Source organism: Bacillus rossius, chromosome 16 (assembly GCF_032445375.1).
Source record: "Bacillus rossius redtenbacheri isolate Brsri chromosome 16, Brsri_v3, whole genome shotgun sequence".
NCBI classification, from domain to species: Eukaryota; Metazoa; Arthropoda; class Insecta; order Phasmatodea; family Bacillidae; genus Bacillus; species Bacillus rossius.
The window spans coordinates 42,042,821-42,058,214 of NC_086343.1; the positions used below are offsets into that span (position 1 = coordinate 42,042,821).

At 36.8% G+C, this 15,394-nt stretch overlaps 1 protein-coding gene across 2 annotated transcripts in view; it reads left to right on the plus strand.

Moving 5' to 3' along the window:
* The window catches only part of LOC134540455 (uncharacterized), a 48,334-nt gene extending 33,244 nt beyond the window's left edge, over positions 1-15,090 (plus strand). Inside the window, exons 6-7 of one of the 2 annotated variants that reach the window (XR_010076443.1) lie at positions 7,132-7,407; positions 13,789-15,090. Coding sequence is in view for 1 of the 2 variants with exons in the window: in XM_063383217.1 (XP_063239287.1) it covers positions 7,132-7,338 (207 nt within the window). In the remaining variant the exon portion in view is untranslated. Of the gene's footprint in view, positions 1-7,131 lie in introns of both variants that reach the window. The other variant, XM_063383217.1, reaches the window with a different exon arrangement.
* The last annotated feature ends 304 nt before the right edge of the window (positions 15,091-15,394 follow it).

Consider the following 15,394-nt stretch of genomic DNA (forward strand, 5'->3'; position numbering starts at 1 on the left):
TGTTGTAGCAATAATCTTTAAATGTATTATATTTGTTATGGGAACGTTTATTGTAATGTTGCGCCAATTGTAGCACGGCCTTACACTTCCCATAAGTGAAAGTTTTCAAAAAATGTTCTCATGATTGTGTGAAACTTAACCTAACCTTCACGCCTACAAGCCTAAATTATATTCATTATTTTTTATTGACTCGTGAATGCTGCAGGCCGCAGCTAACTCGTTCTGTCCAAAATAAGCATTGGAACCACCAAACTGTTTGTGCACAAAGTCGTGTTCCTTTGTGCACAAAGTCGTGTTCCTTTGTCTTAAACGGTACATAATCTCCGATCTTTCGGCGATTAAAATTTTGTTGCAGAATAACAGTGATTTTTTTTCCCCGCCACGTTAGTGTTAATTTAGGCGTACTTTTACTGATATATAATAATTATATCAGTTAAGAATTTATTCTAGATGAATTATTTGTATTAATACTTGTATTTTTAATTTATTTGATTAAGTGGGCCATGATATAATAAGACAACCATCTAAGGACTCTTTAGCAGTAAAGTGCAAATATTCAAGCTCGACTTAAGTGTCAAAGATTCAAATAAAAATTCAGACTCGAATCGACTCGACTTGAATTTATGATCTACAAACTCGACTCGAATCGACTCAAACTAATTATTGTAAAATTTGACTCGACTCAACTTAAAAATTTGCAGGTTCGTACATCTCTAGTGCTTTCCCAATATGAATGTTATGATAGGGCATAAAAATGGTGTCGCAGCAGTGTTGAAGGAAAAACACCCTGGGCTTATTGAGATAGGCTGTGTTTGTCATCTAATAAACTTAGCTGCAGAAAAAGCTGCATCTCTCTGCTAGTAAAAGTCGATGACATTCTTGTAGACATGTTTTTATTATTTGAAGAAGAGTTCCAAGAGAAAAGAAAGGTTACACAAGTTTCAAGATCTGCACGATACAGAAGCCAAGAAAATTCTGAAACATATGTGTTCAAGATGGCTTTCTCTTAGAAGAAGTTTGTTGTGAGTTTTTGAGCAATGGCAACCATTACTTAGCTTTTTTAAGGCAGAGGTATTAAATCAGAAACAATCTGTGTGTCTAACCTCTTACAAAATTCCTAAGCTTCAACACTCGTCCTGTGCAATCTCAAGTGGAGCCCATCAAGGCCTAGATAAAGAAACAGATAAGAAAAGGAAACCAAGTTCTGTTTCCTTTACCAGCCATAAAAAAGTAGCTTCACCTTCGGCAAAAAATGATGTTCCTATTCTGAAGAATGAAAGTCCTTTTATGAATCGAGAAGAAAAACTATTTATGTTTCTTTCTTCTGATCTCAATAAAGCACTGTGTGCATTTCTCCTAAGTGTGCCATCATTTGAAAAACTGAATGTCATTCTTCAATCATCGTCACCTCATATTCACATTTTAAGAGAATTGTTTGATTTTTTAAGAGAATTGATTTCAAACTTTGTAAAACCAAGAACTTTAAATAGTTGCTCTTTACTTGAACTTGACTACCATAGTGTCCAGAATCAAAAAGATGACGTGGATTTAGTTATTGGATGTCAAGCATCTAGAATTGCACAAACACTTAGTGAAAAGGAAAAACAGCTTTTTTTTTTTTTTTTTTTTTTTTTGCAGCTGTTAGGAACTACTTTGTTACAGCTTGTGACTACATTGTTAATAAATCCCATCAGAAATGCAGTGTTGAAGAATGCAGTAATTGGCAATAATGAAAAATATTCAGGATTCCAGCTTTTCATCCGTTCACTATTTTGTGGATTTGTTTCCTTTTATTCTTCCTGTTCAAGAAGGCGAATCAAGAGATTCAGCTATGGATAAAGTGACAAAACAATTCTCAGCTCTTCAGATTGATGATATTTCGGGCATTGTTGCCACGGAAGAGAGTGAAGATGTGAAGTGGGCTAAGTTAGCCAAAATTCGTGGAGTAGATGGTATTTTGATATATGATAAAATTTGTAGAATAATGCTGTCAATACTTTCCATTCCACACAGCAATGCAGAATGTGAAAGGATTTTCAGTTTGGTGAAAAAGAACAGAACACAGTTCAGATCCTCCATGTCCAGTGACACTTTAGAATCCTTTTCAATATTGAAGATAAGAAAATCAAATTTGTGTTATGAACAAAATTTTAGTTCTGAGTTCTTAAAGAGAGCAAAGAAGGCAACAGTTGCTTCTTTAAAGCCACAGTGCTCCAGTGCTCCAAATTAGCTAAGCATTTATTTATTTATTTTTTTCTCCTTATAATCCACATTGTTTGACTATGTTATATTAATTTTCTGGCAAAATTCTTATCGGAAGCCAAGATAGATTCTGTGAGTTGTATTCTTGTGTGAAATATTGTGCTGATCTTCAAGTATCACAGTCAACAGGTAGCAACACACAAATATTTTTTTAATGTAGCTATAGGCTATAGCTTATTTTGATAGTGTGTGATTTGTGTAATTTAGTTGTATTTTAGCAGTACAAGTCTGCATTGTAGCCATATAGGTATTTTTTTTGTCAAATTGGTAATTTTATTTGTGTTTAATAATCTTCCTAATTCAGATTTTCATAGGTTGGCAGGTATGTTATATATATATCTCTGTGTGTGTGCACGCGCACGTGCGCAGAATTAAATGTGAGTGTGGAAGCTGGGAAGGGGACAGAAACTCTTGGCCTGCTGTTTGATTTCAAATCCTTTTCTTTTCTTGGTGGGTGTGATAGATTTATTTACTATTGCTTACACCCCTAGTTTCCATTAAAAGCTCTCTAACTGAAAATTTAACTGCAGATTGCATATCTGATGAATAGAAACTGTAGACAAAATTCACCAGTAGTATCAGTAATTATCTCAGAAAAATGGGATACGAATGTAACAGATAAAGCTAGGTAACAATCACAACACTATGATGCTCTGTACTTATTCATTTTTTTATTTATACAGTAGAATCTCGTTATAGCGAGCACGGTAATAGCGAGAACACGGCTATAACGAGGTATTTTTGAGGAATTTACGGCGTGGTCGCTTGAAGCGCGCTTTTGTTATTTGTCTGCTTTATCTCCACCCCTCTCGCTCGCCACTAGACATCTTGCCGTTGACGCCTGTCACATTCTTCAGCCGTGCAGTTGCCACCTAAGTGCGTGGCTTTAAAAATAGAATCCCATCCTTTCTTTCTTTTATCAAACTTCCGTTAGTTATCTGTGCCGTGTGTAGACAAAGTTTGAGATTGGAACAGAAACAACGTAAGAAAGTATTATTCACAAATTAGAAATATGTATGATTTTGTTTTTATAATCACGTATTTTCATGTTTTTTTGGTTGTTATCTTAAAAGAGATAATATTAAAAAGCCGCTCTAATGAGATTTAATTGTTTCTTGGCTAACAAAAACTATTAATTATCAAATATTGTTAATTGTTTATATTCTATTTATTATTATTTACGCGACGTAATACTGTACGCGTACGCAATACGACTGGATTCGTTGCTGCAACATAACATAGCATGTTATGCGGTATCAGAAGTAACGAGTAATGTAACGATAGTAACGAGTACTAATTGTTATAGTAACGAATACATACGGGTACACATTTTTTCGTTACTTTTACACCTCTAGTAGGCACTACCGTATTTCTTTCCGAATCGCTAGGGCAGTTTTCTTGTAACTTTTGTTCGGTCAGTTGTTGTGGTATCTGTCTGGGAAAGGGGTGGTGATGGTTTGAGTTTAATCCCAAATTTATTTTCTAAAAAAGTTGACAGGTTTCTTTAAATGAAAAAAGTATTGTTTTCCAGCGACTATTACGTTTGAGGCGTACGTGCGTTGCCGCAGCCGCACTCCTGCTTTTTTGTAAGGAATTAAATCGTCGCGCTACACTAGCACCACCTGTTAGCAACATCCCGAACCAACATGGCCGCTAGCAGACAGCCCGCGTCAATAGATAGCAGGACAATGCTGTGTCGGCCGCGGGCCAAGATGCTATACTTACGTGGCGTGGCAGGGTATTCTGGTTATTTTGACGCAATCGGTGATCACATCCGTACTTATGGGGTATCGTTTTAAAGAGAATTCACACATCTGCTCACAGAAATTAAGATTTCGTTAATATTACCTGTTATTTTCCAATTATACAGGTTTAAACACAATTTTTATGCTATTTTCGGTTAATTTTTATTTTTTGGGGGCCAAAATTTGTCCAATTCGGTTATAGCGAGGATCAAACCCGGAACCGTGACACCTCGCTATAACGGGAATCTAGTGTAATTGTAAAATGCCTATGTATGGCAAGAATGCCTTATTATTACAAATAAAATTCACAAGCATAGTACAGGAAATAAAACCTTCTTTGTATGCCATTAGTAAATTTAATAACAAAAAAAGGCATTTTTACTCAACAAGCAAGCCTCCTTGGTTTAATAAGGAAATGTGCTTTCTTAACTTTTTTTTTAAAAAAGAATGTTAAACACTTCTTGATTAGTCAATATTTATCTTGTGTCAGTGAAAATTTAAGTTATAATCATTAAATATACTGCTTTACTTGTAAATTTATTTTTTAGTGTATCTTTGCACACTTTTTTCTCACTTTTGGTTTTATTAATGACATTTCTGGAAATATTTTTTCCAAACTCTTTGATTTTTGCAGCCCAATAATAAATTTTATTCCGGTGTAATAAAATTATACTTTTGGCTTGTGGTAAGTATCACTGCTGTTTATTTATTGCATTAATTAGATCTTTTTCATGTGTATATGGACCCGACATTGAACAGAAAGTTTACTTTTTGTATGATAGTGATGAAAACAGTTGTGTCCTAAGACTTATTTTCAATTGGAATCAGTCAAAGATGAAATGAAAGATAACCTAAATAATATTCTGCCCTTAAAAAAAGCTAATGATACAACTTAAGAGAGCTTAAGTAGGTGCATTAGCAGCATATCCTGCATACCACACACAAATTAAGAACAATGTTGGAGACATTAGCAAGTTAAACAACTGCCACAATAAAATAAAATAACTTAGTAAAAATAAAATTACTTAGTCAATAGCCCCTAAAGTATCTAAGAAATTTTAACATGTATCAGTACGACCAACAAAAGGAAAGAGTTTGAAACAAAGCAGGCAAAAGGTTATATTCCCCACTCCGCCGAAAATGAAATGCTGTAATCAGTTTTCGATTAATGCGTTTGCACCACCATCATACTGAAATTTCTGCAGCTGCTTTTACAATACCATTTCGAAGATAATCTGTATTTTGTTTGCAATATGTCTCTTCCGGCTATGGCATACAACAATATTCAGAACATGCTGAGATAGCGACAGCATAAGATTATCAATGTCGCTGTTGGCAACCATTAATTCTTCAAATATATTTGCAAACTTTGTAACAAAAGTGACTAAGTTCTGAGATGGGTGTGTCAGACTGTCTGACACACTTGAGTACTCTTTGAAACTTACACCAGTATTACAAAAGTCAATGTTACTTACTTCCTAACAAACACACTTTCCACTTGTCACACTTAACTTTCCCATCAGCTTGTGGGTGTTGAAACCTGCGACATATGGTGATGATATTTGAATCATTTCCTGCTTCAACTGCATGATCAATTCTAGTTGCAGCACGGTGATACATATGTATAGTCACAAGTTGAATATTGTTCATTTTCTTGACATTCAGTTGCGAAGAAAGCCCGCAAATCATTTTAAATATTGACATCATTCCTTTGGCAGTTACCTGAGAAACTCTTGAATGCCAATCCATTAACAATGGCAGTTTTCAAAGCAGCAGCAAACTGAACGCAAGTTGGATTGCTGTTCAGGTCAGGAAGCAGACAGAGAAGTATCGGCAGCACGGCAGCACCAGTGCCAGTAACCTGAGACACGGTACACAAACACTCCCCCTTGTTGTCTTACAAGCAGCTTTGAAATTGTGTAACCGATAATATCAGTTTAATTTAACAGCCGATATCGGAAAAAGTACTGATGACCGATACCAGTTATCAAATATCAGTAGAAGTAGGGCAGACTATGAATTAGTACTTTTTTTCCAGCTATGTGAATTTTTTTATTTCCATGCATACATAAAGGAAATGGCACTTTGAAGCATTAAACACAATACGACAAATCAGTAATAATGATATAAGCCAAGAAACTATAACTTATTCTTTTATTTTTTATTGCTAACTATTAATATCCTTTATTATCAATTTACTTTAGTCCATTAAAAAGTAACATTCAAGATGTTATTTTCAACCTACACTATTGCTGGTTACACTGTATGTCAGAAGGAATCTCAATAACGGACAAAAAAATTAATATTCAAAAAAGATGAAAATACAAATATACAGGAAATAAGCTGAAATCAGCCCCAGTCAAAAAAATTAAAAATATAAAATGCACAGACGGACACATTGGGCTAACAGTGAGAAGACAGTAGCAACAAGGACAGTGAATAAAGACAGAAGAAAACCTTGGACAGCACAACGACAATACTTAACAGATAATGTTGGCAACACAAGATTCACACTGGCAAACCCAGTGACTTGAAAAAAAAAAAACAGATATTCTGGACACCGCACAGACAAACACACTGGCTTCCTAAGACAATAGTTGAGATCTGTTCCGGTCCTCAGGCTCAGGCAGACTGATGAGGACACCTCTCTCTTGCGTGGCCAATGACAGACGAGCAGTCCTCTGATTAGCTTTGCACCTGAGAGCTGATGTGTTTGGGTGGTGTCTCGCTGCAAGGGTATTTGGTTGGCTGTAGTTTTTTGTGGTAGGTACCTTAGTTTCAGTTGTAGTTAAAGGTATCCATGTATTTTTTTAATTTAGTACTTGACTGATAATATTGCTATTGCTGACAATAAACTATGTTACTTTTATTTTCCTTTTTATTGGGTGTTCTTCCTGAATGAGTGGAGAAACATTGTCCCAAAGCATTTTAAGACTGGTCCCAGGCATGTTTATATTGTTTTTGTGTTCTTTAATGCCTGTTGAAAGTGTCTCTAATGTATGTGGATCTACATTCACAGGGGATATGATAAACACAGTTGTGACATTGAAACTTGTCTGTGGTTGGTTTTACTCCAGTGACAGGTGTGGTCGGTGTGAGGACTGGCGAGAGTGGTGTGTTGCAGAAGCTGCTGTGGGCGGTGGCAGAGAGTCTGCGCGCGGTGGGCATCGGCCTGCAGCACCCACGGTTCCGCTCGTGCGCTGCGGCACTGGCACGCCTCTGTCGTGACCTGCTGCTGGCACAGCCGCCCCACGTGGGCAGCACCAGCGACCACATGCTGCGCCTGGCCAGCGAGCACGTGCGCGAGGTGGTGCGCGGCCGGCCCGCGTGACCGTCGTGGCACGCCTCTGGCACGGCCACTCAGTGCTAGCCTGTGCAACATGTGGTGGTGACAGACAGGGTAGGTTTGCAATGAACCGTTGGTTCAAGAAGACCATGTGATTGATAATTGTGAATGCTCTTCTGTAATATATAGCTCCAGTTTTGTCACATTGTTTGACACAAGTTTTTCCAATGTTTTTAAATTTACAGTTTCTTTTTAAATAATTTAAATTTCTATGCAGTGATTCTAATTTTTCTTCAGCAGAAAATCTGATGCAGTCTCACTTTCTGTGGTAAAGTTATAATAGCATTGACACCATAACGTAATTTTGTGAATGTTCCTAGAAATTTATAATTTATTTTGTCTAGTTGAAAAAAATTATTCAAATGTGTATTTGTGTAGTATTATACAAATTTATTTGTTTAGTTTAATACTCTCTTTAAGAATCACAGATTTATTGAGTGCAGCAATTTTACAGATGTATTCACAGAACTGTTAAAAATATTATTTTCTGTAAAGATAGAAAAATAATTTAATATTCCTTGCATTCATCATAATTTTTAGTTCAGATTGATAATAAGTGGTTAAAGGGACAGATGTGAATATAAAGACACTATTCATATTGAGCAGTTTTTAGGCCATAACAAGTTTTTATCGCATAATTTTTAAAATTGGGTTAAAGCGTAGTATATTATTTATATAATGCCCAAAATTAATAACAGGCTGCTGCAAAGATTTTTTTCCTGTGAAGTCGTTAGCATTTAGTATTAAATTTATTTTGGAAATGACCAACTGTAATAATTAGGGCCTGGAAAATTTCGGTGTTTTCAGTATGCAAAAAGCGGTACTTTCAAATTAGAAAAGCGGTGGTTTAAAGTCGGTATTTTCGTTATGCAATGAAAATTTTACCGGTATTTTAAATGTTGACTAAATTGTGCAGTTATTGAATATAATAGTTTACATATTTAATAAACAATCCATGTATACTAGGAATAGACTAATATGCATAATAACAGCCAATTAAATCCAAAACAGTTACACAAAACAGACACGTTGCTATAGATGTTTGCAACTACAAATTTTCTTCTTTTTTTTCGGCTGCCGATGCCACATGCTTAGCCGAATTTAGGTGTTTGTCAATGGAATTTTTTGGGTTAAATGATACTTTAACCTTACGTGAGTATAAGTGATCTGCAAATACGTAGAATCCCGCTGATGCGACCCCTCACGGTTCCCAGAAAAACTGACTTATAAACGGAATGGTCGCAATAGAGAATTCGGGCCAATCTTTCTCTTCCCCCCCCCCCCCCCCCCCCCCCCCCCAAATATATCCAAATACATAAAAAAAATCGCCTTTGTTCGCATAGATTTCATATTCAAATAGTCTATGGAGTAAAAAAGACAATTTTTTTAAATTCATTTTACACCTCGGACTCGCATACCCTGAACAATGGGTTCCGATAAATACTCGCGCTAAGTGAATTCGTGTCACGCGAGTTCGGCTATGCTAGCCGGCTGGTGGTTATTTTTGTTCAAAACGTGGCGAAGGAACTTGTGTGGATCAGGTAGAAAACATTCGGCTATAAACGAAAGATATAAGAACAATGCTATCCTGAAATGCTGTGACATGTTTTTGGAGTAGATAATCACAGCGACAGACCGACAGGATGCACTCCCGCCCTTGCCATCAGCGATGTTTATCTTGACAGCTCAAGCAATTATCTTTTCCACGGCCCTTTACAGCGTAAAAAAGGAAGAAAAAAAACATGTTGGAATGCAGACGGAAAAGTAACTATGCAGTAAAATGAATATAGGTATTTACAGCCCTGCTAAATTTTTCTATTCAATAAAATTGGAGGTATTAGTGATTTTTCAGCAGAAACTGCTGTGTGACTAATAAACAAATTGTTTCATAATAACTTAAACTTATAAAGTATTTATTAACGGGGCAAAGGACAGTCGTATAAGCCCATAAAAATATTTATTTTACCAAGAATGGACTATACAACCTGGCTTTTGTCGCACGCGGTGTGGGAGGGGAGGAGGATGCTGACAGTTTCTCACGCAGAAGGATGAAATAAGGAAGGGAATGTGTTGAAATGTTAGATGGTAAAAGGGGGGGGGGGGGTGGGTGTTTTTACATGGTTTGTGGCTCTGGGAGGGATGAGCCTTGAAGAATTAGCAGGGGATGGGAGAGGTAAGCATCGCATCACGTCAAGTATGACGTCAAGCCGCCGCTACCGCCAGCCTGACCGGACGAGTTTCTTACGCTCGCGCAGAAGCTACCTCAGCTGCTTTTCGTGTGGGCGGGTAAGATAACATGACAGCTGAGACGGCTTTTCGTGCGATAGTGGACCCGCCGAGCTCGGCTAGACACTGCCGCATGGACAGTCTAGAGGGGTGGTATCTATTTTTAGACGTCTTTTGTATGCCTGCCTGCTTACAGTACAGCTCTCGCCAAGATAAACGTGAACTCATAACGCCCAACAAAGTGTAACAGACTTGTTTTTCAGCCGATTTTACTCAAATTTTCGACTTTCTCTGCTCAAATTTTCACGGTTTCTCAAAAAACGGTCGTATAAACGGGATGGACGCATCAGAGGGGGGTCGCATCGGCGGGATTCTACTGTAATGGTACTTTTCGGGGATATATTCGCAGTGTCATATAGAAATGTTGTGGTTTTCGCGAATGTACTTACTTTTCGCGTTTTTATGCGAATTTTCGCAAAATTCACGATCGCGAAAAATTCCAGGCCCTAGTAATAATACTGTTAATAGACACTGTTATAGTATTTGTAAATCTCGTATGGTTTGTGTGATCCATGATTTAAGGAAGGCAAATTCTCATTATTACTGTATTTACCCGTAGAAGAGTTGCCCCTTCGTATGGGTCGCACCTGTAATTGGAGTCATAAAGTACAACTTTTTTTGTCCGTAAGGGTTGCCCTTGAATACGAGTCGTGTATCCCTTCCCGGCTATAGAATTTTTTCTAAGCAGTCCTTTTCCCGTATTGGGGGGGGGGGGGGGGGGAGAGCAAGCAAGCTACCCTTTCTTGTCAGTTTCTTTTATGAAAACTAACACCCACGTTACAGTCAGCGAGACATTCAGAAATCCATGCAGGAGCTGAAGAACGTAAAAGCCGGGCTCTGATACACCAACGATGGTTATAGTTTTGTCATGGAATGTTGCATTTGAAAGTTGAGTAATCTAGCGCAAAAAAACAATAATATTGGGTTACAGTTGCTTCATAAAACCTGTTGAAATAGACACCTGTAGATAGTGCTAGTTCACCTTGGTGGGGAGGGGGGGAGAATCATCACCACCGCTCCATGGCCACATGCACTCACACAAACTGGCTGAGTGCCAGCCAGCACTTGCAGCGCCATTCACAAACTGCTCAGATATTTCAACTAAACAATTTATACTTAAGTACAAACCAACATAGGAGAGTTATTTACACACATACTCAAGACACACCGCAATTATAAAAAAAAAAATTTATCCCAAGTTATAAATTCACACACTTTTAAACTAAAAATCTGCATAAAAATGTGCTACCCATATGCTGGTAAATACAGTATATATATATGGGCTGAGACTCCAAAACTGGAACTTAGTTAAAGCTAGTAAGTAGAGTTCATTTTACTCAACCAGATGAGATCAACAGTTTTTAATTTTTAACTCTATGCATATTTGACCTGTGCAATGAAGATTAAATCAAGTACACCAATCCCTCACTTAGCATGACTACTGCAGTCCTAAAAACATCTGTGTTATTCGAAATCATTTATTCTGAAGCATTACTTTCAATGCATATAATGCTAATTTATTTAATGTGTTCCAAAATGTGTAGGGAAATATTCTTTACATGATATAAATGTGTAGAATAGCACTTAACTGTGAATGCATTACACCTTTTATCTTTTTAAGCCCATCGTTGAATATTTTATATGACAAGTACGACACCGTGCGGCGGGAGATAGCTGAGAGCTCGTCGTGACCTCCAGCACAGCTGTGCACCTGCTCGTTGTCACAAAACTCAAAAAATAAAACCAGTTTTATCTAACTTTAGAACATACGGTCACTGTAAACATCTAGCTTGTAACTGTTATAATAGTGTGCTAAACAAATTAGTATCAAGTAAGCAGATTTTGATTTCCTCCACAGCACAAACATAACATGAAAGTATATATATACTGTAAACGTCACGTCCATGTTTGATTCCTTTAATCGCAACACTTTTGCATTCTTCGTGTGGCTCATTTTCATCTAGGACAGAGAATACTTTGTTAATAAACCAAAAAATTTGGAAACATCTTCGTTACTCAGTTCTCTCTTGGGTTTGGCATTTTCTTCATCCGACACAAATCACTGTTCTCGTCTCAGTTATTTCTTCCTGCGGTCCTCAATTGTGAGACTGGCGTTTGTGAAATCCTAGCTGATGGCCCATGTCCACGATATCAACTGTCACATCTTTCAAATGATATTTAGTATGGCTGCGACTGATGACTTCAGACCGATTTCTGTGGCTTAAGAAGCCGTACCTGGCTGAGTTGAGGATTGTTTATCATAACAGCACGAATCCTTCCCGTGCCTTGGTTTCGAATATTTTTCACAGATTCGTTGTCCCATTTCCCCTTCTCATTAACAGCTGTCTTGTATCTCATATGACAATACTCCCTCCTCTCACTCTGCTTATCTGCCCTGCTTAAAAAGCATCTCTTCAGTGATTCTGAAGGTCTCCCGCTGCGAGGTGCACAAGACAAATATATTTGTTGTCATCGCGGCTGTGTTTTGCTTACGTGAGCAAACATTACTACCCGGCCCCCCGCCTGTGAGACCTTGTATGTTTCTATTGGCGGCAGTGTTTCCTCATCGCTGCAACCTAGCGGGCCGTGTCATTCCTGATCAATTTTAATATTATTAATAACCATTCCTTGGGTCTTTGACATTTCTAAGTTAAGTATCTCTAATTTTTAGGACTGTATCAAATCAATATATATGTCTATCAACTAATGAAAGTTTCTTTTAAATTTTAGCTACAATACTTACATAAATTATGTTAGAGACAAAAATGTTTTCAAATGATTTTGTTATGCGTTAAGTAAACACTTCTGCCCCCTTATAACCTATAATGTCAGAAATCCATTACTCGAGACCCTGGAATTGCAACACCTTCGGTCTTCTTGCCGCTGGATGCAGAGCTGAGAGCTTGACTATAAGATTGAACATTTAAAGTTTTACTTAACAGAAATTGCTTTATATGAATAAGTTTCTGTTTAGTTTCAGCATTTTCAGATCACGAAACTAAGCGCAATGTCTTCAAAACCTCATTCTCATTTTTTAATTCATCGACTTTTGTCACAGAGATTAAATCATCCATGTTGATTGGTTTAAATATTAAAGTATCATTTTTAGGAACATCCTGATTTACAGAAGATTTTGAATCAAGTTTTTTTGTAGGAGATCTAAACATTTTTGTATGCGATCTAAACATTTTTGTATGCGTGTCTTGTTTAGGAATCAAAGTGGATCCATTGATAAGGGGTGAAAACCCCAGAAAATCAATTTTTTATTCAATGATGAATCAATCATTACTAATCATGTATTTATACAGTATAGTAATTTACTAATTTGAAATACCTTGTTAGTCATTCATGCATATTGGCCTACAGTAGCTCTTAAGCTCGAAGAACAATGCATTAAATAACTTTAAAATATCTTCAAACATTTGTCATCTTTACCTTAATTATCTGGTGGTGAGTTTAATTTTTGTAATATGTTATACTGTACAGTATAGGAAAATGTCCAAAGTCTTTCTTCTTTTTCATCCATAGTTCTTTGGATCTTTTTATTTTCAACTGGAAAAGTCTGGGATTTTTTTTTTTTTTTGTGAATACCATGAAGTATGCAAGTGTGAGTGTGTGCAAGTCTGCTACAATGCAAACATGTCATCTAGTGCCCCACTCCTGAGCCCCCTTCCCCTCCATCAAGGTCCCCACTCCAAATCATTGCACTTTTCGTTGCCCTCTGAACATACACTTTTGTTGCACTCTGACATCATCACCTTGACTTACCCTACCGACTGTAAATAAGTTTCACTTATAAAAAACTCATATGCCCAAAACTTTAATTTCAAAACAAGGACTGTGCCAACTGCAATAAATGTGTGGTGCTCACTGTTGTCTGAAGAGTGAGATGTGTATTGGAGGCATATTATCCATTTGCCTTTTGTTTGCCTTTACATTTTACAGTGCTCGATCATTTTCCGAAGTGCTTTAATAATCTAATATGTGCATTAGCAGGTAGTTGGTAGCAACTAGTATGTATCATGTTATTCTCTGTAAAACCGTGGCATGGTGGGCCAGTAAAACTCATCAAAGCCAGCCTCGGTTCCTGTAAAGCCAGGCATATCAGCTATGGTGAATTGCAGCTGATCGGAGCATATTTTATTTCAGCCAGTGCGTGGCCTGTTATGTCATCAATCAGCTGCATGCTAGTCTGATTCAACTGTGTGCGATTACAACAGATACAACTCCCGGAAATTGATTCCAAAGGTTTCAGGTTAGTTGTAATTCACTGTAGCTATGGTACTTATTTATAATTTACGGTGCATGGCTGAGATAATCTTGGCCGTGCGCTGTTCGGAGACACTGGCAAACATGACGAAGAATAGAACTGTGAGGCTTGAGTGCACTCTATAAGAAATACCTCTGTTTTAGTAAACATCCTTAGATACCATTCAGATGTAAAGTGTTGATACTATATTGTAAGTACTGTGTGTAGATAGTAATGTATAAGTAAATAATTTTGTGTGAATATTGTTTTTACAACCTACCTAATTATGTTGTTCTCTTAACAATTTTATTGTTCTAATGCTCTTATTTTTATTAATACTATTGAATTAGCTAGTCATTCGTAAAATCGTAATTTAAAATTTGCTTTGTGGTTTAGTACTTTCATAATTTATCTTCTTAGGACATCATTTCACTTGGTTGCATACTTAGCTTTATAACATATATTAATTATACTCCATCCTTGGTATTAGATATTTTCTTTAAAACTTATTTTTTGTCCAAGAACAAAAGAGTGATTAAGGTTATTGTTTTTTTGTGTTCCATTTCCTGTCAACTCATGCTTGTCTAGCAGGAAGTATGTAAATAATTATGTTATAGTTAAAATTTAGGGAACAAACATTATAGGAAGTATTGGAGCCATTAAAGATGTTATTTGCACTGTAATGTCATCTTTTGAAAGTTGTTTGCAGTTTTACACAAATATCCACGTCATAGCTTCGTTTGTCCAGGTCTTCACTGTCACGATGACCTTGTTCCTTCCACTTGTCTCGTGTGTCCCATCTTATCACCTTGACAACACTGCTACACTGCAGTGCATTGTCCTGAACTAAGCAGCATCGACCAAAGAATGTGTGTGTGATAATGCTATATCTCAGGGAACAGCAATAAGACAGTAGCAATGTCAATACTGCACTCCAAGGTCACAGTTACAGCTGTAAATTGGAGGGTATTTGAAATCAATGTAAGTAATATGTGTGTGTTCATGCAAAGTATTTTTATAGTAAAGAAAAATTGTTTCATATTTAGTGCCTTTTTTTTCCCCAGCTGAGGGTTGCATCTCTTCCTCTGCATATCTGTCTAAAGAGAAGCAATTCTCATACTGTTAATGAGTTTTGTTGGTTTTAAGATGTGTTCTGTCCTTTGAAAATGTACTATGTATATAAATATTGTCATGTAGTCGTATGTCTCGTTTTTATTTATTTTGCATTCCCTTACAGATCTTTTTTTTAATATATTTATGACACAAAGTTAGTTGGTGATGAATGTTTTCCAGTTGCGGATGTAATAACCAGTGCCTGCTCATTCCTCATGCTCTTCATGTACGATAAATAGATGTTAGCATGTTGGCCATTGCCAAGAGAGTTAGGCGCTACCTGGTTCAGTGTTGCCAACTGTGACCTGATAGTACATCCTCCTTCCCTTATTTATTGATCAATGTATACATCAATTTACATCCATTTAAGAAGCTTCCTACATTTACATACAG